The sequence below is a fragment of the Lissotriton vulgaris genome, chromosome 7 (genome assembly GCF_964263255.1).
Source record: "Lissotriton vulgaris chromosome 7, aLisVul1.2, whole genome shotgun sequence".
NCBI lineage: Eukaryota > Metazoa > Chordata > Amphibia > Caudata > Salamandridae > Lissotriton > Lissotriton vulgaris.
This window is the reverse complement of record NC_141695.1, coordinates 1,513,101,437-1,513,125,435: the sequence shown is the minus strand read 5'-3', so window position 1 is coordinate 1,513,125,435 and position 23,999 is coordinate 1,513,101,437. Positions and strand designations below refer to the sequence as shown.

The 23,999-nt window shown below is 43.2% G+C and overlaps 1 protein-coding gene across 1 annotated transcript in view; it reads left to right on the top strand.

The window, feature by feature from the left end:
* The first annotated feature begins 15,665 nt into the window (after nucleotides 1–15,665).
* LOC147705902 (uncharacterized) overlaps nucleotides 15,666–23,999 on the top strand; it is a 32,611-nt gene continuing 24,277 nt past the window's right edge. Inside the window, exon 1 of the mRNA XM_086929574.1 lies at nucleotides 15,666–15,732. Within this exon, the coding sequence (XP_086785700.1) occupies nucleotides 15,666–15,732 (67 nt within the window). The remainder of the gene's footprint in view (nucleotides 15,733–23,999) is intronic.

Sequence of the window (23,999 nt, the reverse complement as noted above, 5' to 3'; positions counted from 1 at the left end):
CTCGCTACCCGGAGCGGCTGACCAGCGAGTGCGGCCTACCTTGTGGCTGTCTTCAACTGGGCCTACTCCTGCGCACGGAAGGCCCTTGCTCATCTTTGCCACATGGCCTGGTGTGGTGTCGCCTGAGAGGAGGACTTGGTGCTTACTGGCTGTGCTTGGTGTAAAAAAGTAAGAGGCTCCTTTATATAAAAATAGTAATTTATTTCAAGTTGGATGGAAAGAAGCACAGCACATCCGTTAAGTAGAAGATACAGGGAGATATCACAGTTGGGGCAGAATCTGGAACCAAGGATGTAAGATGCAGGCACGCATCATACATTCCAGGCTCCAGCACAATGGGGCAAAACACAGTAAATAAACAAGCACAGGAAAAGCAAGAATGCAACACATCTTACCCCAATAAAAGAAAAGTCAACACAGATACCTACTAGGTGTTTTCTTGGGTCTAACATCCGATTTGACCCGAGAAGCAACAGACAAATCTTTATGAGGAAAACTCTGGAGAGGTGCGTTAACTTGCACATGAGAAGAAGCATTTACCTGTGCATGAGAGGGCATATTGATCTGCACTCGTAATGGTGATGGAAGTGAGTTAGGAGGAACAAGAGAATTGGAAAAGTTGGAGGGATTAGGACATCTGGCAACCCTACGAACATTCCAAACTCTCCCATCTTGCGTGGCAACACAGTTTTTGAACACTTTGACCACTTTAATAGGAGGGAAGAATTTGGAAAAACCTTTAACCAAAAATCCAGGTTTTTTTACTCTCACCCACTCACCTACAATGAAATCATGAAGCTTAACATTCATTTTTGAATCGAATGCAACTTTCATACACTGTTGTTTGTCTTCAACATGTTTAGCAACACTTTCAACATCAATTATAGAATTATTCCTGTTAAGTTTTTTAACCCACCAGGGGCAAATGACGGAAGAAGGTTCCCTACCCTTCAAGAGTTTGAAAGGACTCACATCAGTGACAGAGTGAGGTGTGATGCGGTAGACCCAAAGTCTTTTCCTGACCACTTCCAACCAAGAATCGTCAGAAGAATCAATCCCAGAAATGCAATCCTTGAGGACACGATTAAAACGTTCCACCTGACCATTCTCCCTAGGCTCGTACAAAGAAACAGTATGATGTTTAATTCCACAGCCGTCAAGAAACTGTTTTACCTCAGAGGAAATCAGCTGTGTACCGTTATCAGTAACAAAGGTCTCAGGAAAGCCTTCCCTAGCAAAGGTCTCTTTCAAAAAAAAAAAAAACAACCTGAGAAGAAACATTATTTACAAATTTAACTTCAGGCCATTTCGAATGGTAATCAACCAAAACAAGAGCAAAACGGGCATTAGAAGGCAACTGTTTAAAAGGGCCTGAGATGTCAAAGGCCACTTTTTGCCACGGAAATTTAGGCCAAGCTACAGGTTTAAGAGGAGCAGAAGACAAATGAAGCATTTTGTCGCTGCTAATGCACTGAGAACATTCCCTTACCATTCTATCAACCATTTTGTCGATACCAGGCCACCAGAAGTTTTCTCTAACCAGACGCTTCATGGATGACATACCAATATGACCTTGGTGAGCTAACAACAAGATCTTCTCTTGTAAAGAAGCAGGAGGAATTAACTTGCCAGTCTTGAACAGAAAACCACCAAACTCTTCAATTTCTGAAGCGACTTGGGAAAAGGAAGCTAAGTCAGAAGGAATAGACTTATTATTAGGCCACCCACCATTTACAAAGTCCAAGATTTGTTGACATACCGAATATTTTGCCATTTCTTTAAACCATTCCTCCTCAGTTAACGTTAAGAACTCCTGAGATATACAATCTTCAATGGAAGCAACTACATCCACATCCTGGTCAATGGTAGAAACCTTATCAACACTACATGGCAATCTGGACAAAAAATCTGCCGTGACATTGCTTTTTCCCGGAACGTACATGATCTCAAAGTCATATTCCTGAAGGCGTGAGGACAAACGAGCAATCCTAGCTGTCGAGTTCCAACCACCACCAGGGGACAGAATTCCTACTAACGGTTTGTGGTCCGTTCTCAAAACAAACCTGTTCCCCCACACATAGTTTCTAAAATGTTCCACAGCCCAAATACATGCTAGTAGCTCCTTTTCGATAACAGAGTATCTTCTTTCAGTGGAAGATAAGGTTCTAGAAGCAAAAGCTACGCACCATTCATCCTTACCAGCAGTCTGACTCAACACAGCACCAATGCCATACAAACTAGCATCAACAGTGATGATACATTTCTTACTTATACAGAATGATTTGAGTGTAGGGGCATTAACAATCTCACTCTTAATTTGCTTGAAAGCAATATCTTGCTTGTCCGTCCAAACAAATTTGGCTGAACTTCTAGTCAACTCTCTTAAAGGTTCCATCTTGTTAGCGAAATTTTGAATGAATTTACTGTAATATTCACACAACCCCGCAAAGGAGAGCAACTTCTCTTTACTATCAGGGGCTGGTGCATTCATAATGGCATCTACAAGGTTTTTCTTTGGTACCACACCATCCCCAGGGAGGGTATGTCCCAAATATTCAACCGATTTACAGAAAAATTTACACTTGCTGGCCTTAATGGTCAAACCAAACTGTTCTAACTTAGAACAGACCTCTTTAAGATGAGCATGATGTTCACAGTTATTCTTGGAAAAAACAAGAATATCGTCTTGAAAGCATTTGACGAATGACAGGTCTTTAAAAATATGGTACATAGCTCTCTGAAACACTGAAGCAGCCGAAGCTAGACCGAATGGCATTCTCTTGAACTGAAATAACCCATGAGGGGTGATGAATGCAGTAAATTGTTTAGAGTCTTCAGTGAGTTCGATCTGGTGATATGCAGATCTAAGGTCTAATGTTGAAAACACGCTAGCCCCATCTAACATGCAAAGCATTTCATTAATGTTAGGAAGAGGGTGGCAGTCTGTGACCAAGCTCTTATTAAGCGCCCTTAAATCAACACATAGCCTAATACTTTTATCAGGTTTAATGGCTAAAACAATGGGGGAAACCCATTCGGACAATTCCACTTCCTCAATTATACCATCTTTCACCATGGTGTCAAGCATATCTCTAAGTTCGTCCCTAATACTAATAGGCACCCCCCTTAATTTCTGTTTAACAGGGACAGAGTTAGGTTTGACTTTAATCTTATGGCTAAACCCATTCAATTTGCCTAACTTGTCAGAAAACACTTTAGGAAAGGCACAAGAAATCTCTGTGAATTCGGGTGATTCAGTAGAGTCTCCGTCAGATATAGCCAAAACTAACACAGGATCTTTAAGTCTAGGATTTAAAGAAACACCAAGTCTCGCTTGGTCCCTCCACCCCAAGAAATTCACTCCCTTCCATGCAATATATAGTTTCACATTAGCAGAACTACTTTTGATTGTAAGCATAACTTCCTTAAAGCCAATAATATTGATCTTGGACCCATCAAAATTGTAACCACATATATCAGGCTTCGATAAGGAATTAATATCAATTAGATCCCCAAAAGACTTAATACAATACTCATGTGTGATAATGGTCCAAGGAGAACAGGAGTCCACCATGAGCTCTAACACTTTACCCAAAATGGTAACAGGACTCTTAGGAGAGGAAAGTGTGTCTGCTTGAGATAAGTCAATTGACTCCTGTACAGAAATGACAATACCAAATTCCTTAATATCTGGATCATTGCATGATTCGTCATTGATATATGATACATTTCCAGAAGGACGTTTAGATGAAGAAAAAGAAGATCTTTTTGTGTCTTGGAACGGTCTTGCGGGAGTTTTACACATTTTGGAAAAATGTCCAGAGCGTCCACACTTATTACATTGTCTAGAAATGGCTGGACATTGTGGAAAAGAAGCAATGTGGTCCGGATTACCACATCTAAAACAAAAGAATTGTCTAGCCTTCCCATCATTCTTGTTGGAAGGCACAACATTTCTTGGTTCCTGGGGTTTAACTACACTAAATTCGCTAGAAGAGGTAGAAACACTCGAAGAGGTGGAAGCAGTAGATGCTTTATCTAATGTTTTTATCCATTTGTCGGACTGTTCAAGAGCTTTAGCAGTACTGATCGCTATTTCCAAACTAGGATCACCTAAGATCCACAACTGCTCTTGAACTTTCTTACTTTTTACATGTACAATGATCTGATCTCTGATCATTTCGTCTGTCATAAGGCCAAAATTACAATGCAAAGATAACGCACGTAAAGCTGTAAGGAAATCATCAAAACATTCTTTTTCATCTTGAACTCTGGTATAAAACTTAAACCTATTCAGTGCGACACTAGTAATAGGTTTGAACCTCCCTTCAATTCTAGAAACAGCTTCGTCATAAACATTGCTATCACCCCCAGATCTTACAGGTGGTAAAGTTCTAAAAACTAATTGCCCTTCTGAGCCGAGGCAGTGTAGAAATATGTTCTTTTTTCTCTCTGCAGACATGCGTTCTCCATCCATGGCTTTGAGATATGTAAAAAATTCCTCTTTCCATCTTGTCCATGGAATAGGTGGATCACCCTTAGACTGTAAAAATTTTGATGGCGGATCAAATTGCATGTTAGAAAATAAATGTCAAAATAACTGCCTGAGAATAATACAAAGAAGTGAAATAAAAAAAATAGATACCAAAAATATCCAGTAGATGGCAGTCTAATAAAGGAGTACAAACTTCCACTGAAGATTTCCCAGAAAATTTCAAGATAAGACTTGGAACGTAGAAACAGTCTGGAGCCAATTAATAATAAATAAGTCACTGAAATAATATTCCCAAAATAGTATTGTTGAGAAAAGTAACAAGTTTGTGTCCATAAAAATTATTCATGAAATAAATAAGTATAGGAACACACGCAATAAGAAAGAGCGTGTAAAACAGTACCTTTATCTTTCCAGTTAAAGCGAAATGATTGAAATGCGCTTGCCCGGTGAAATTGAAGCAATCCTTCATGTTACACACACTCGGTGATTTGGTTGCTATGGAAACGAACACGGAAGGTCTGCGTGATGCGCAATGGCTTGGAATGCAATGCGCGATCATACGCGATGACGCCCGATGACTCACAGAGGCTGGTTCCCAGTAGCGAATCAGGGGTAGCAAACACTGGAAGATGCCGATTGGATTAAACGTCGGTGTTTGCTGACGTAGGGCAGCTGCCGTTTTCTCGAAGAAAAACAAGGAAAACACGAAGAAATCACTAATAAGCAGAATACTTAGCGCAGCTTCACCGGATTTGAAGGAAAATAAGTAGGAAATACTCCGCTTCACTCCTGAGGTAGACAAAACGACTTCTGAGGTTGATAACGCGGATTCTTTAAATTTCTGCTCCTGTGCTTCGAAGAGATGTGGCAGAAAATGATGAGAGTCCCTCGTCGCCAGTGTAAAAAAGTAAGAGGCTCCTTTATATAAAAATAGTAATTTATTTCAAGTTGGATGGAAAGAAGCACAGCACATCCGTTAAGTAGAAGATACAGGGAGATATCACAGTTGGGGCAGAATCTGGAACCAAGGATGTAAGATGCAGACACGCATCATACATTCCAGGCTCCAGCACAATGGGGCAAAACACAGTAAATAAACAAGCACAGGAAAAGCAAGAATGCAACACTTGGGTATAGTAGTGCCTCTGTCTAGAATTAAAAGTTGGTGGCTCCCCTGTGGGACTTCTCCATTACTTACCTTGTACTTTACTGACTGAGGGCACCCACACCACAAACCTTGCTCATTTTGCCCTTTGTAGCTATGCGGAGGTGCGCAGCCTTGTGAAAGTCAAGATCTGTCTTGTCTCTTCTTCCTGTCTGCGGCAGTGCTGCTGTGCTGCAGCGAGAGACAAACGCAACTCCATAACGCTCGGCAGAGCCTTCTATTGCCTTTATCACTGCTGGGTGCGGACCTTCCTGCGACCTGAGCAACACGCTGTGATATCTGGCATTGTGCAGCAAGCGGACCCTTGCTTGTAGAATGCCCCTCGTTTTTGTACACCTCAGCCCAGTGATACCAACATCGGTGAAAACAGAGCGTGGTCAACCTCGCCTAACTCTTGAATCCCGCAAATCGAGCAAGGCTTCTCAACATGCAGCCTCTGATTCAGAAGCCGACATGCCCCGTGATCATTTAACTAACATTGACAAAACTCTTCTTGCAGTCGAAGTCAGCTTACAATCCATCGATGATAAAATCTATTATCTAAACTTGCGAATGGATCATATGTCCACGAAGCTGGACAAGAATGCAATGCACCTGGGGAGGCAGAAACATGCATTTCCGATGCTAAAGACGGCCTGCAACAAGTGACCTCTAGAGCTTCATCTATAGAGAAAGTGTTGACTGTAATACAAGCCCGAAATGAGGATTTGGAGGCCAGATCTAGACGTAATAACGGGCGCGTTACTGGCCTGCTTGAGTCTATGAACATGGGCCGTCTTGAAACCTATGTGGATAAGCTCCTTCAGGCGATTTTCTGTGCGGAACAACTGTCCCGGGTCCTAATAGTGGAATGGCCCATCATTCTCTGGCTTCTAGCCACCCCCCAGGCGCTCCTCCACGCCCCATCATCATCGGGACACTGTCCTTCACATGGCTCGTGAAAAAGGCACCCTCACCCATGAAGGGAATACTCTTGCCTTCCATCCTGATTTTACTGCAGCCGTGCACGAGGCAAGGAGAGAATATCAGTCGGTCAAAAAACGTCTCATCTCGGAACGGATACTCTACGTAATGCTCTATCCAGCACGGTTGCGCATTGAGGTAGATGGAAAGCACAGAATATTCACCACCCTCAAGTCGGCAATGGACTTTGCCAAGACTCTTAAATGATGCAGCTGGACCCCCTCCGTTACGGCGGACGATGACAGCGGGGCGCTGCCGGGACTGCAGCTGAACACTCAAATAGCTGGGTCACGTGAGTTGTGGACATGTGTACTTTTGCCTTGCTTTGGTCTCACGGTGATCTATATCTGATTGTATGTCCTGAAGGGCCTTGGCTAATGTGTTACAGACTATATACAAGAATCTGAGCTATACAGATAATGTTTCCCCTACTGCTCGGACTCATAATACAGCAGGTAGGAAATGTTATTACTTTTGCTCTGCTACCTCCTAGTACATCATAAGGGGTATCGTGCTCCAGCGCTCTCCCCCTGGGTGTCCCCCATAGCTGTTTCTTCCATTGGCGTTGCACTTGGGAATTGTTTTGGGATGTTCGGGATGGCTTTGGCACGTTGGAGATGCTAAAGTGGGTGGGGGTGACAGTAGGAGGGTAGTGTTTGATGGGCTAGTTCATGTGGCTGAATGCATTTTTAATGTTGTGAGGTATGCATATGTAACATCATGCATTACAGTTGAATCATGCTCGATATTTAACAAGTTCAAGCTCTGGATCAGGATTTCCTGTCTTACATGGAATATACTAGAGACTTAACTCGCCTAAAATGATCCAGCAGGTCTTAGCATATCTAGATCGTCATGAGGTAGAAATTCCCCTTATACAAGAAACATACTTGACTCAGCGGTCTGAAGTACACGTAGGAGCACAGTGGCCTGGTTATCATTTAGCCTCCTAATAATCATCCTATGCCCAAGGTATAGTTAAACTTATTAAAAAAATGTCTTCCCTTCACCATGTTTAAAACTTGCGTTGATGATGCAGGTCAATATGCCATTGTTCATGGGACGCTGGCAGGCAGTTTAGTTACTATTGTAAACACCTACGGCCCGAACGTAGATGACCCTACCCTATTTGAACTCATCATTCCATGCTGCGGAATTGTCCCGAAGCTCTGATTTTATGGGGAAGTGACCTCAATACGCATTTAGATCCTAGTAGAGACAAATCAAGCGGCAAAGGGAGTCAGTCCCCCCGGGCAGCCCAGGTCATTAACGAGGGGATGACTGAACTGGGATTGATCAATGTATGGCGTCAACGACATGCAGAGAGACTGGAGGGCACACACATTTCCACTGTGCATGTTAGCTGGTCTTGGCTTGATTACTGGCTGTCGAGTGAGAGTGCAGGGGGTGGGTATCCAAGGTAGAGGGTTTACCCCACACCCTATCAGATCATAATCCTGTCCAAATTAACCTCCTTATTCCACACACCAACCGTCGAGCATTCATGTGGCACTTTCGTTCTGAAGCACTGTTGAACCCCGTATATGTCCCAACAATTTGCGAGGCCATTGTGCAATACTTTAATCATAACAAGGGTTGGGTCGATAGTGCTATGACGCTCTGGGAGGCGTTTAAGGCCACGATTCGAGGCACCTGCATTGGCACTTCAGCTGGCATCTTACAAGATCTGCGAGGACAGCTCGCCAAAGTTGAAGCCACTCTACAGCGCCTCGAGCGTGATTACAAATGTTCGCCCTGCGCTCAGACATTGGCAACAATTGAAAAATCAATATTCGAATACAATGAGCTAGCAGAGGGGGAGGCCAGGTAAATCTCTAGGCGTCATGTAGCTGGTGCTTATGGGGAGGGGGGGCGACCAGGACATCATTTAGCTAACAAGATTGAAGCTCATACAGACCGACTATCACCAAGATCACTGACATGACTGGTCAGGATTTTTACACTAATCAGATATTCTAGCACAGTTTAGAAGCGCATACGCATAATTGTATACCAAGCAAGGTATGCTAGATAGAGTGGACACATATCTACTGGATGTTGCCATAGCTTGGCTTTCGGATGGGCAGAGGGAGTTTCTTAATCAACCATTTACGGAGAAAGACATCCGCGTGTTGATTAAAGCTCTTCAAAACAAGAAAGCCCGTGGGCCTGACGGTTTTCCCAGGGAATTTTATATGGAATACGCAAAAGAATTAACCCCCCCCCATTTACTATAAATGTACTCCGAAGTGTATGATGCGGGAATACTGCCGCCTACTCTCCAGGAGACTTTTGATTATTACTTTACTCAAAAAAGACAAACCGCCCTCTCGTTGCGACTCGGATCGGCCGCTGTCACTTATCAACACTGACGCCAAAATACTGGCAAAGATCCTGGCCACCAGACTTCAGCTTCTCATGCAGGGCCAGTCCGGATTAATTTTCACTAGGTCTACCTCTCATAATTTAAGCAACCTCTTCGCTATGCTTCATATTCTTGATCCTGGGCTCCAGGCGGCTGTGATGCTTGACGCAGTCAAGGTCTTTGACTCCATAGAACAGGGTTATCTATTTTATGTTCTGCTGCAAATGGGGCTTCCTCCTATTTTTATCAATTTGGTACGTCTGTTGTACACTGACCGGGGGCGAGGATTCGAGTGGAAGGTAGTACCTTAGCTCCTATACAAATCACCAGAGGGACCAGGTATTTGTGTCCCCTCTTGCCACTCCCTTTGCGTTGACGCTAGAGCCACTCGCCTGCATTATTAGACAACGACACAGAACCTCGGACCTCCAGTTCGTTCACCGCCCCGTAAGCATCTCACTTTACGCGGATGACATGCTCCTTTTTATACAGGAGGTGCACACATTTGTGGCACCAGTTCTGCAAGAATACATTCGGGTTAAGCTGTTCTCAGGGTTACAAATTAACTGGGCCAAATCAGTGGTAATGCCAGAGAGAGAGAGAGAGAGAAAGCACCCTTCCCCCATGAGCTTGAATTTCCACTTGTATGGTCGGCAGACCCTGTAAAGTACTTGGGGGGGGGGGGGGTTCATAAAGATCCTGACACAGTACTATGGCACTGTGTACACAAAATTGGAATAACAGGTAGACAGATGGGTGACGCTAACGCTATCCCTGGCTGATCGCATAACGCTCATCAAGCTGGTTGTGCTGCCTCAATTTTTATATCTTTTTAGTAATATAACGATACCACTAATCCAACAATTTTTTAAAACAGTGCGCTCTCTGCTCCTCCGGTTAATTTGAGGGGGGCAAGCAAGCTCGGGTGAGCTGGGTGACACTTACTTTGGACTATAAAAACGGGGGCTTCAGTCTGCCTGACCTTTATTTGTACTATTTGTGCGCTCATCCCACATTTGCAGTGGAGGATGGTGACGCGCATCCTATTCCCTTAAGCTTTATATGGACACACACTCACCGACAGACGCCCCGCTCTGAGATTAACACTATTGAAGCCACCATAGCGGCCTGGCAAGAGGTTGGCCGCATGGCAGGGAAGTTACCACTATATTCCTCTTTGTTGCCTCTTGCGTTTCATTCGGACCTGTCAGAAACGCATGAGGCGGTAGCTATGCATACTCTAAAGTTAGTAGGGATAGATAAAATGCTGGACTTAAACAACAATGGTACTTTCTTGACGGACGATGATCTTAGTTATGTGTGGAAAATGCCGCCTTTATTCATATTCCTCTCTCACAGGTTAAAAAAAGTGATACAGGAGCACTATCATACTTTCCCTACCGAACCTCCCACACTGCAGACCTTACACACCATGCTCACCAGTACAACACGACGTAAACTCCTTACCAAACTCTACTGGGGAAGCATTGCTGCCAGCTGACTGGTGCCCTAACATCTAAAGGCAACCTCCGAATAATTCATTTAAAATACATCCATCAGGCTTATTACACCCCCCATAAATTGTTCAAATATGGGCTCAGAGATACAGATACATGCAAATGATGTAGTACTGTGGATGCTGACTTCTGGCATCTAGCCTCGATATGTTGTGGGGTGGCGAGTTCTGGACTGATGTGATCCGTAAATGATCTAATATGATCAACATTGAACTGCAGTGTTCTCCACACATATGTTTGCTGAGCTTAGTGCCATTCCTGAAGGGTGCAACGGGCACATTTGTGAGAGTGGCGTTGCTTCTGGCCAAGAGACGTGTGGCAATGACGTGGGAGGGCATGGCTGGGCCTTCAGCAGCAAAATGGCTTAAGGATTTAGTATACTGCCGGGAAAACCTAGTGTTCTATGCAGAGGAACTTCCTACCTGAGTTCTGTTGAACAAGACAAGTCCCCTGAACATGCGGAATGTTGAGTATGTTTATCTTTCGCTTGTATACATGATACCTCACTATGTTATACTGTTCAAAGATTGGTTGCTGAAATTGGATATATGCAACTTGGCCACGGGGTGTTATGTTTGTTTTTGAACAACATGTACCTTTTGATGCTATCTATGTACACTGCATTCGATTCAATAAAATCTTTATATAAAAAAAACTTTTTAAAATCTGCCATTAGGTTTAGGGCGAGCTGTGACTAACTCCCTGGTATTTCGTCTCCATCTCTGGTTTCATGCACCTTATCCTGCTATTTGCCCTTTGAATCAATTAGGGCTTTAACAAATTATCCTGTTTTTACTTATCTCTTTTTAGTGGGAGTATATGTTTGTCTTAGGAGACCAGATTATTAGTTGCAATAAGTATGTTCAAAATTATTTGTTGAGATGCTAATTTTGGGTTGTTCCAGTCGGGTCTGCTTATACTGTATTATATTTTACCCTGTATTTGATATTGTGTTTTTATGGTTTTCCATATGAAACCGAATAAGGAAATTTGATGATGAAGTAGTGGGGACTGGCAGAGATACTGGTGTGGAGAAGAAGCTCATTTACTTTTAATGATGCTAAGCATGAATTCGATCACATTCAGTGAGATGGTCTGAAATCAGCAGATACCATCCATAAACCCTTAATTCAGCTAGTTGAAGTTTAGTGCCCAGTCTTTTCATGACAAAAATAGAATTATAAGTCCCAGAAAGCAAATTGGTTTTGGATAAAAAGCCATGACTGGCAACAGGTGTCAATAACTTAAGACACACAAACTTTGCATCCATTTCACTGGCTTACCACAGCTCCCGTCACACACAATGCAATTTAAATAAGTATTAACATTGAAAGATGTTCCCAGTTCTTAGCATAAAATAATGTAACATTCACAACTTTTTATAATTTCGTAAAATATGTTAACCAACAGTTGGACCTGTAGAGAAAATGTTTCCTACTCCTCACTTATTTTTAGCATGATTGGACTCACAAATAGGACATGCAGGACTCTATTCTTTTGCTTGGAGCTCATGGCTGTAGATCAGAATAAAGTCATGTCAAGAAAGGTGAATGGCTTTCCAAAAGTAGCCCAATAATATGTAACATTTTCAGCCAATTATGACACTTCTTATCCAATATAAAGAATATAAAGTTGCATTCTGGGACTTGTACTTTAACTTTTCTATGTACTGTTGACTAAAAAGCCAGACCTCACTGCTGAAGACGATTGATATGATGGATTGGACAAAAGTTCCTTTAAAGACAAGCTGGCAGATGCATCAAAGTAAATACCGGGAGCAAATGGGCGGATTCTCAGAATCTGCACCTTTGCTCCCGGTATTTTTGCATGTGGGATGCATCATCCCAAATGCAAAAATCGCAATTTAAGGAATCTCTAAATTGAGATTCCTTAAATTGCGATTGCATTTAAGGAATCCCAAATTAAGATTCCTTAAATGTAATGCATGAAAGTTAAAAAAATAGCGAATTCCCTAATAGGGGGAGCAAATTACCATGAAGTTGGACTTCATGGTAATTTGCTAAAACTTTGAAAAAAGCACTTTTGTGCATTTTTCAAAGTTTCATATTGCACACACACATGCCCTGAGAGCATGTGTGTGTGCAACATATGTGCATAGATCAATTTCAGGGGTGCAACAGGGTGTCATTTTGACACCCTTGCAACTTTGAAATTGCATGAGCAATTTGCGAATTCCTACTGGTACTCGCTAATTGCTCATGCAATCTCCAATACATTCCTATGGGCCTGTAGGCCCATATGAATGAATGGGACAGCATTCCTTAATTGCGACTAGCAATTTGCGAGTAGCAATTAAGGAATTTTAAGGAATCGCTATTTTAATAGCGATTCCTACATGCATAGGCTTTTGCTATTCCTAAATAGCGATTCCTTAAAAATCGCTATTTAGGAATAGCAAAAGGCTACGTTGATGCATCTGCCAGAAGAACACTTAGAATGTCTTCTGTTATTAAAACTGGATGCTACGCACTTTGTGCACTCATCAGAGAGCCCATTTGTACATGTTGGTGACACCATGCATGTAGGGCACTCTACGTGTTCAGGGCCTGCAGACAGTTTCCGTTTACTACCACAGTCCCTGTTCTGCACACCATGAAGGGCGGGAGCACCCTTGCACGGCCATGTCTGCCAAGCATTCAAGGTTGTTGTCTGCTGAGAACACCATGTCGCAAAGTGCCTACTGGCAAGGCCTGGGCGAAACAAAAAGTGAAAGCAGCCTTAAGCAAAGCATAAGAAAACGCCATGCGGTCTATTAGTAAACTAAATACATTACCAACAGCATTGTGGCGTCTGTTTCACAAGACAAAAACAAACAATTACATGAGAAGGTGTAAGATTAATTACACTCTTCCATTTAGGAAGTTATAAAGAAAATTGTATTTAACAGAGCATTCTAAAGCTCTGTTGACAACAGCACGACATAGCAGAAGCCTCAAGCTAACACCACCTGTCCAAACCCATCCAGGCCCCAGGTGATATTTCCTGGCACAAGAAGGAGCTGCAAGACAGAGTGCTTTCATCCCAATTTAACCAGGGTCTTTCACTGACCAGACAGGAAATTACACAACTATTTACTTAAGCAGTTGTTGTGCAATTTACCAGAACCGACAATGATTGTTGAGGTGAGAGGTTGGGCTCTGTAGTTGCACAGACATCACTGGCAGCAAGGATCTAAGTCATTCACTGTCTCCAGACGTCCATGGCACAAACAAGCACACAATTTAAAAGTTATTTCCCACATGCCCAATTCTATTACAGGAACGGAGGCTTCGGATTATTGCTTCTCTTTATTTACTGTTAAAATCCCAGCAGCCAATGAGAAAACGTTTCAACATAACTACATTTCCCATGATGCCCTTGCACATACATGTTCCACCAGACCCTATAAGAGCCATCATCTCTGTCCCATGAGCCTCATTCTTTGCTGCTCTTGGCAGGGATAAGTGCTATTTTTTAGTTTGCATTAAGTGTTGAATATCGTAATTGTAGTCAGCTGTTTCCTACAAGCGGGCGCGCTTATCGGAAAGAGCTTCCGGTGTATTTGAATGTATTTACATGTTTTTGACATTGTAGTTATATTTACTTTCTAGCTTGCTGTGTATTTGCTGATTGCGGTTTGGTACGCACTTGCTAGCAGGAGTGCATTGGCCCCGATCGGGCAGTTTTTCTATGTGCAGCTCCCGTTAGGGAGCGTGAGTGTTTACACCGAGGTAAGCAGTGTTATTTATGCCTATCTAGGCTGCTCATCTCTCGCGCTGATTGTCGGAAGCCTGCCCTAACTGGGCCAGACAGAAACATTAGAGCCAGACGTCGCCAGACGTGCGTATCCCGATTGGGTTACATTTGGGCGGATTTGGGCTACGCACGGCGAGCGCTACCCTCGCACACTCCGAGGCTCAAAAAGCCTGGTTTGCACCGCAAGCAACATCTTTAAGAAAATGCCTAATAACAGTCGGCCCAAGGAGTGAGTGCACTCTCCAGAAAGTGTGAAATTTCGCTCTTCACACCCTGAGACTAGGGCTGGAACAATACTTGAATACAGCTTTGCTGAGGAGCTAAGTACTCTGTTGATTTATAGTGTGCACGTGAGTTGCCCCCCCCCTGACTCCTCCAATACTCACTTTGCCGTAGATCCCTATATAGATATTGTCAAAAGTGAGATAAGTACTTGGCAATGGAAGAGTGGGTTAGATATGAGGATAAGGAGGCAGAACCCTATTATGATGGACAGCAGGAGACTGTGTTGGAAGATAATATTGTTGACGCTCTGGATGCATCGGTCCAGCAGTCTGTCAACAGGGCATTTGAAAGTATGGTACCTAACACTATGCAGCAAGCCTTGGCAGCAGCATTAAAACCTTTTACCAGGCAGCTGGAAAGCTTTGCAAAGCGTGACGGTTTTCAGAACCCGCTTGAACCCCAAGAAGGCGCCCGCAGGCAACAGTAAATCGAAGTCAGGGCCATGGCCCCATGCAGGTGCATTAGCTAGCTTGCCACAGGCGACTACAGATGAACATGGTTATTCCACACTATCGACCACAGAAGTTGGAAAAGTAAAACGCAAGCAGAAAATATACATAGACACTGACACTACTGACACTGATTCCACGGACAATGAGGGATCCTCTAATAAGAAAGCTAGGAAGGCAGTCATCCTTGTGCCCGATATGACACCTCAAAATCCGAATACCCCTTTTACCTTCGGCCCGGTGGACATTGTTCACCCCCGTTTATCAGATTGGGTTCCGGCCCCTGAGGTGGCGGAGTACCTCCATGACAACCTTAGAGCGGCTTTGACAAAGAAGTGTGAAACAGGTTACGGTCCGAGTGTCCTTGACCAGATATCCCAGACAAGGTCACAGAGACACCTGATAGCTATGCCAGTCTTTTGACCTTCCTCAAGAAGTTCGCAAAGGACCCCAGAAAGGGTATCATCTGCACCTGGGAGGGCTGCCAAGACAAACTCCTGGATCTGACAGGACCCTTAGCCAAGATTCTGGAGATGGCCCTTGTGGCAAAATAATCAGCCAGTCTCGTGGACCCAGACATTCTAGCAGGCTGGACACACAGAATGATATGCCTCCTAGGGAACGCAAATTGCACCATCTCCACGGAGAGACGCAAATCTCTACTGATAGGATGGACTCCAACCTTAAAGAGTTAGCCTCGGCCGAACCAGGCCACCTTGCAGAGGGCAATCTCTTTGGTGAGAGATTTGATAAAGATGTACATGGGTACCTTTACGTCTTTGGACAAGGCACAATCAGGGATAAAAAAGAGTGTTTCAGGCTGGCCTTTTTAACAGGTCTGAGCGAGGTAGGGGACACTTGCCAGGCAGAGGCGGAACCTTTTACCCCACATTACAAAGGTTCAACAAGCGTCGATTCAACAGAGGTGGCCACAGAGCAGGAATTCAGGCCCAAAATTCTACTGGTAAGAGTTACAGAAATATCTCATATACTCTTGTGGGGGTCGTACTCAGTTCTTAATACACAATTGTTGTCACAGGATACATGGATTATACAGATCATTCAAGGTTTTCACCTAGAATTCTATCAAACTCCATTCCACGACAAATACCTGAGACAGCTCAGTTTTTTCCCAGCAAGAATGTGCTTTTATAGACGCAGAGATAGAGGAATTGCTGCAGAAGAGCGCAATTGCTTATTGCGACAACAGGGCTCGTGGTTTCTGCTGCAATGTTTTCCTGGTGCAGAAGAAGGGTGGTGGCCACTGGTTGGTGTTAAATCTGAGGGAATTCAACCACTTTATGGTTTAGAAGCATTTCAAGATGGAGGGTTTCCATCTCTTAGCAAATCTACCAAAAAAGGGAGATTGGATAGTCCAGCTGGACCTAAAGGATACTTACCTGAAGATTCCTATATCCCCCCCCCATTAGCTTTTCTTGCAGTTTCAATGAAGGAACAGGTGGTTGGAATTATTTACTGACTGATATGCTAAACCTTCTGTAGCTTTATCGGATAGGAAATTTACAATATGGGTAACTCTGCCCCCATGGGATCCACGTGCCGTTCCAAGCACCAACGCACCCAGCATTTCCAAGCTGATGAATATCTCTTCGGTGTGTAAGGGGCCCAGGCTTGCTTGATGAATTCTGAAGCTTTGTTAGAAATTCCTGGCATTTCCCATTGTTTCTAGAAAGCCTCCATGCCATCAGGGACAACTGGCCTTTCTTTTCGGGATTTCCTCTGCTCCATGGTGTTTCACCTAAGTAATGAATCCGGTGGTAGCCCATCTCCAAGAACAGGGCATTTGCATTATAGTGTACCTAGACAATATACTTATCATGGCTCAGATGCAATCCCTAGCCAATCTTCATTTACAGATGACAATGTCCCTTCTGCAAAATGTGTGATTTGTAATCAATGAACCCAAATCGGCCCTATGTCCCTCTCAGATGATGGAGTTCCTAGGTATTGTCATAGACTTACAGACAGCTCAGCTGAGTCTTCCCCGGTCGAGACTACGAGATCTCAAGAAAGACCTCACATCAGTGTTAGCCAAACAGATGGTCTTGCTCAGGGCAATTGCCAGAATAGTAGGGTTGCTGGCATTCTCAATACAAGCTATTTTCCCAGGCCCTCTTCATTACCGGGCCCTTCAGAGACAAAAAATGTAACACCTGCAAAAGGGTCTGTCTTATACGGATCTGGTCCCTCTGACACAGGAAGTGAGGGAAGAGATGCAATGGTGGTTAGGCCACGTAGAGTCGTGGAATGGCAGAGATATCTTTGGTTCTCAACCAGAAGTTGTTATAGAATCAGACGCCAGCCGTTGGGGCTGGAGAGCACGCTTCAGAGATATCTCCACAGGAGGAAGATGGTTTCTTTCTAGAACCATCCCTCCACATCAATTGTCTGGAGTTGTTGGCAGGGTCATTTGCGATACGGTCACTCTCCCCAAACAGATCTCGTGTTGCATCCTTCTAAAGATGGACAATATCTCAGCAGTGAGATATATCAACAAGTTGGGAGGTACAAGGTCGTCCCTGCTAGTGGAGATAGCAAAAGATTTTTGGAGCTATTGCCTGAGTCACCAGATATTGGTTATAGCGGAATACATTCTGGGACAGTCTAAGATTGTAGCGGATTGGAATTCCAGGTATCTAAAGGATTACAGCGATTGGCAACTCCAACCCATCTGTTCCTATGGCTCCAGACAGTGTGGGGTCCTTGCAAGATAGATCTGTTCACATCCAGACTGAACCGGCAACTGCAGACGTTCTTCAGCTGGAGGCCGGACCCATTAGCGAGAGCGACAGACGCCTTCTTCCAGAATTGGTCAATGAATCTGAACTATGCCTTTCCCCCTTTCATCCTAATCCCCAGAGTGACGACCCAGATAGCCCGACAGCAAGCAGAGGTGATTTTGGTGACCCCCCTATGAAAGTCGCAGCCCTGCTCCCGATACTATTGGAGATGAGTTGCAACTTCATCAGGATGCTCCCTTGGTCTCAGACAATGCTCCAGGGCCCTCACGGAGCACTGCATCTGATGGTGACATTGGGCCAGCTTGGAAATGCTGGGTGTGTTGGTGCTTGGAATGGCATGTGGATCCCATGGGGGCAGAGTTACCCATATTGTAAATTTCCTATCCGATAAAGCTACAGAAGGTTTAGCATATCAGTCAGTAAATAATTTCAGATCAGCCATATCGGCAGGACATACACAGGTGGATGGAAAACCAGTAGGTATGCACCCAGTGGTGAGTAAGTTACTTAAAGGAATTAGTATGGTTAATCCTCTGAAACTGAAATATTCATGTTTGTGGGATGTATCACTGATCATATCCGTATTTGACAAATGGCCGAATAATGCTTTGCTATCCAGGAAGCAGCAATCAGCTAAACTAGCTATGCTTTTGTGCTTATTTATTTATTTGCAATGTTTTATATAATGCTGGCTAGACCCAGAGGTATTAGAGTACTTTCTGCCTGCAGACGCTCTTCAGATGTTAGAGCTCTGGACATTATAGGTAGAGTATTCACTCTGGAAGGGGTTTCCTTTAACATTACTGGAAGGACAAAAACATTGTCACGTACTATTGAATATAATGCTTTCCCCAGTATTGTTAACTTGTGTGTGGTGCAATGCCTAAAGGCCTATAATGAATGTACACGCACCTTGCGACCAAAGGGTTCAACACAACTATTGATTGCTTTGCAAAAAATGTTTAAGCCAGTATCTGCAGCTACCATAGCCAGATGGTTAAAGTCAGTTATGAAAGAAGCTGGTATTGATACCCAGATATTTGGGGCACATTCTGTTCGGAGTGCCATGGCATCCAAAACTTTTCTGTTAGGTTCAAATATTCAGGACATTATGAAGTCTGCTGATTGGCCACCAGAGTCTATGTTTAACAATTGTATTCAAGTTCAAGTTCAAAAGACCTTTATTCGAATTTGATAAAATTCATAAAAGTACCGGACACATCAAAGCACATATATACACATAATACAAAACAGTTAAATAAATTACATTCCATAAAGACAAAGCAATTCATACAATGGTTAGGCAATAAATTTCATTATCTTATAAAATTTTTCAGTAGTATCTTTATGACTGAATCTGATTTCAAGGACTTTCCATTGTCTTACGTGCGCGTATGGCTAGTCTTAGGAAAGTGCTAGTGCGAAATGTCAGTTCATCAGTGTCCAGGGTGAGCAGCAACATATAGGATTCCTGAAGTGTGAGAGGTCTGAATTTTCTAAAATATGGGGTCAAAAGCCATTTGGTATATCTCACATAAAAATTACAGAAAAACAAAAAGTGCAGATCATCTTGAGTGCTTGTACCGTCACAAGGGCAGGGGGTAAGGTCAATATGGTGTTGATACCCCAGAGGAAAAGAGAGCAAAAATTTCACAGTTCCTGCCCTTAGACGAAACAGTAGAGAACGCTCCCAATTTGACATAGGGAGTGAAAGGTAGGGTGGCATGATTTGCATACAGAGACCATTACCAATGTATTTTTTGACCCCTGATTTCTGTAATTCAATTCCAAGCCGTTCATTGCGGTAAAGTGCATAGAGTGCCTTTTGGACCTCATATTTGTCCTTTAATTCAATAGCCGTTGGCTCAGTGAACAAAATACCTCTACCAATTTCATTAAATATTTTAAAAACTTCTTTAAACCAGGGGATCTGCATGCCATTTTCACAATTAAGGCAGTCCCTAATGATGTTTTGCGTAAGGACAGCAGCCTCATTCCTCCAGATTCTGATCCAGAAGAGTGCTGGTCTTACTTTAATAAAGTCGTTTATGAAGGGGAGATTAAGTTCGTTATGACAGATGAAATTGGAAGAGGAAATTGGTGCTCCCAGCAATTTCCTGCAAAAACGATTTTCCTCTCTTTGAATGCCAATGCTGCTGGCCGATCCCCAAACTTCGGCTCCATACGTGGCAACAGGGGAACACTGTAGTTTAAAAATTTTAACGATGGCTTTAGTGGCGCCGATTTTCTTAGGGCGGGGGAGACTCAGGATAGAATTGTTGGCTTTCGAGAACTTGCTCGTGGCGTGGGCCACATGCCCACTCCAAGAGCCGTTCGCAGCGAAAACCAACCCCAGATAAGGGAACTTATGGACAGATTCGAGTTTATCTGTTCCAATTTGAATAGTGCCGAGTTTCCTTTTGCCCGGCCCACAGGGCATAATAAAAGACTTTTTAAAATTAACTTTCAGATCCAGTCCCTCCATAAAATTTACAAAGCTATGTACAAGCAGACGTAGGGCGTTAGGTGTACGTGCCATAAGGACAGCGTCGTCTGCATATAAAAGTACGGGTAAGGGATTCCCTAAAATAATTGGGACATCAGGGGTAGCTTTCTTTAAACAGTTGGACAGACCATTAATATAAATGATAAACAGCAGGGGTGCTAAAACGCACCCCTGTCTCACCCCCCTCCCTATCTTAATGGCTTCCGATACCTCTCCGCCCATCCCAATACGTACTCGAGCTTTCAAGTCAGTATGGAGGTAGGCTAAGAATCTAACAAGGGTGGCATTGAGACCGTTTGACAGGAGAGTTAACCATAGCTTGGATCTGTTCACAAGATCGAATGCGGATGAAAGATCCATAAAAGCTAGGTAGACGGGGGATGAGCGAGCAATGCAGTATTTGTCTATTATCAATTTTAAGTTTAGGCATTGCTCGACAGTTCCTACCCCACTCCTAAACCCCATCTGGCAGGGATCTAAAAAGTCAGAATCAGACGCCCATTCCAGTACCCTGTTATAAATTATTCGTCCTAGTATTTTTAGAGTATTATCCAGGAGGGAAATAGGACGATAATTTACTGGGTCTGATCTGTCTCCCTTTTTGTAAATGGGAACGATGATACTAGTAGCCCAGGTAGCAGGCATGGCTACATGTGGGAGACTGTTGAAAATGTTTAAAAGTATTGGTGTCCAAAGATCAGCGTTAAATTTGATGATATCAATAGGGAGGCCGTCCGGCCCGGGCGCCTTGTTACCTTGGCTCTCTTTGATAGCTTTCCTGACTTCTGAGTCCGAGATCTCTAAGCCTTCTGTTTGGTTCAAGTTAGGGAGAGGTTGCTCATCAGAGGGGGCGGCATAAATATTAGAAAAATGGGTCTGTTTGTAAGCTCTTTGCCCATTTCCCTCGTTCTCCTGACTGCCGACCAAAATGGGGCGCTGCCACCCAGATTGGCGCTGATAACCAGCTTATCCCAGTGATCGGAGAGCAAATTTGCCTTCCTTTTCGATGTTTTATCTTTGTAGTTTTTCCTGGCAGCTCGAACTACATCCTTACACCTGGGTTTGGCAGAGAGGGCCTTTCTTAACTCTCTATTGGCCACGGAGCAAGATGTATCAAACCACCGTGGCTCTTTGTGGTCAGTAGGGAGTGGGACTGACAGGAGAGTTTTTATATTGGAGCATAAAGCTTCAAAATCTGTGATCAATTCTTCATTATTTGTACTTAGGGAGGAGAGGCGTTTCAATAAATCCGAATGTGCCTCCTGAATCGTGTCTATAATGGCCCCACAATCAATTCCTCTCCATTTAAGGCGAAGGCCGTCAATTGAGGGTGTGATGTCCCTTGCCCCATTTAAATTCATAAAAATCGGACTGGGTGCGAGGTTAAAAATAGCAAACAATGGATTATGATCACTGAAGGACGTTTGCACCACAGAAGATTTGATTAAACAGTCCGTTAACACAGGTGATGTAAAAATGTAATCGATAATTGAACCGTTATCCCTGCCCTTAAACGTAGGGGCATAGGGAAAATTCATATCATACCCTACACTCATTACATCAACAAGATTAAAATCAGAAAGTATGCTGATCAGTTCCAAACCCCTGCGGTCATTACAGTGATCAAAATTAGTAGGTCCATAGTTATCTATAAGTTTCACATTAAAATCTCCCCCGATCAGAATACTAGTCTTAGTGTCTACTGACAAGGAACAGTCAATCATGTTTAAAACCTTAGATAGAGCAGCAAAATTTTTGTTCGGTACACCATAAAAATCATTATTGTAAAAATTGATTAAATAAATTGTGGTCTTTGATTTCAATTTATATTCCAGAATTTGAATATTGGGATTGGCAAGGTTATCTGGCTTCAAATCATTAATTGTACCGCCTGCCAAAATTCTAATCCCCATGAAGAGTCCACCCACCGCTCGGCCAAAACTAGGTTTTACTGATGTCAGGCTGAAACAGTGGTAGCCTTCAATATACAGGTTATCAGCAGCCCAAGTTTCTTGGAACATAAGTATGTCTACGTCATTAATTAGTTCAATCCAAGCAGGGTCAGAGAGCTTAGATTCTAAACCTGCGACATTCCAACTTAGAATTGATAGGCCATGTTTGAACCCCTGGTTAATAGATGTACTCCTAGTATTCCCATTATCATAGTTAGTTGATTCGTTTAAAATGGCCGGAATACTATCCGACAATATAATTTCTGTAACTGCTGTTTTAACATGGAGCGATGCAGCTGGAATTGTAATTAGGGCACCCTCTTGGTTACAGGCTTTTGCATTATTGCATAATTCTTTGTTGAGGGGTGTACTCAGTCAATCCTGTTCGTCTAATGATGATAGATAGTCGAACCGATTGAAAGTTGGGATACTGTACAATGGCCTAGCTTCTGTCATCTGTGCAAACTGGAATGGGTTGGGGATTGGGTAAGACCTATCCCTATGATTACTCTGGTGCATAGTTGGAGCTTGAAAGTGCTGCGGATGGTTGGGGGTAGGGATTGGCATTGGGGGTTGTGGATGCCAATTGTGGTTGTTGGAAAAGGCGGCATTTAGATTCTGGTTTTGGACAAAAAGGGGTGATTTGACCCTTGCTCCAAAATTCATATCCTGGTACAAATTAGTGGGGAAATTGTTGGGAAAGTTAGCCGTGGCTTGTTCTGGGGGTATCAGGTGTCGGTAGAAATATCCTAAGGGAAGGAGTGTGGTGTTAAATTCCCATGGCGATGGTAGAGGGGCGTTGGCTAGTGTTTTCTCTGCCCAATGTGGTTTTCTGAAACTAATAGTGACACAGTCGCCCTCAAATTTTTTCCTAAGTGGTCCAATCCAACCCACTCGCTGTGTGTTAATAATCTCCCTTGCACCATCAATGGGATAATTGCAGTTAGTAATTAGCCAGTGCAGGGTTTTGTTTTTGAGTGATGCGGGATTTTCATCCTGATCCTTTCTTAGTTTGGTGACATTTACTAACACTAGTACATATGCACCGCATTCCGGAGGAAGGTTAATGCGGGCAGGAACTTGTATTATAAACCGGTGGGTGATAGAACTACTGTGGTATTTGATAAGCATTAAACGAGCAATAATCTGCAGCCTCCGGTAGTGTAATAGAATAAAAAATGTGCTAGCATTCGCACCAAGAATTTTCAATTCTATTAAGGACACGGAGGCGAGGATTATTCCACCTGGTTGTATTTCAATAATTCTTGTAATAAAGTACCCACCCATATGTAATATGAATTCTGTTCAACATAGAATACAGTTTTTTTCAGTTTCATTTATTTCAGGTTCTGAAAAGAAAGCAGAATAAGAGTTTTTGTGGTTGAAGAGGTTGGACGACGTCCCAGTTCTTGGTTAAAGTTAATCCACATTGGAGGATAACGCTAGTGGATTTTGAATTAAATTACGCACTTGGACTAAAAGACTTGAGCAAAGAAAGAGGCTCATGGGAAGAAGATGATGGTTCTTATAGGGTTTGATGAGCCATGATTGATGCAAGAGCATCATGGGTAATGTAGTTATGTTATGTTGAAACGTTTTTTCATTGGCTGCTGTCATTTTAACAGTAAAGAAAGAGAAGCAACAATCCTCGCCTCCGTGTCGTTAATAGAATTGATAATTCTTGGCACAAATGCTAGCACATTTTTTATTCCTAGCTAGCCATGCTTTCCCCCTTTCCCCGTGCTTTCACATTTGAGAGCTTTCTAAGCGCTAGCCACAGCCTG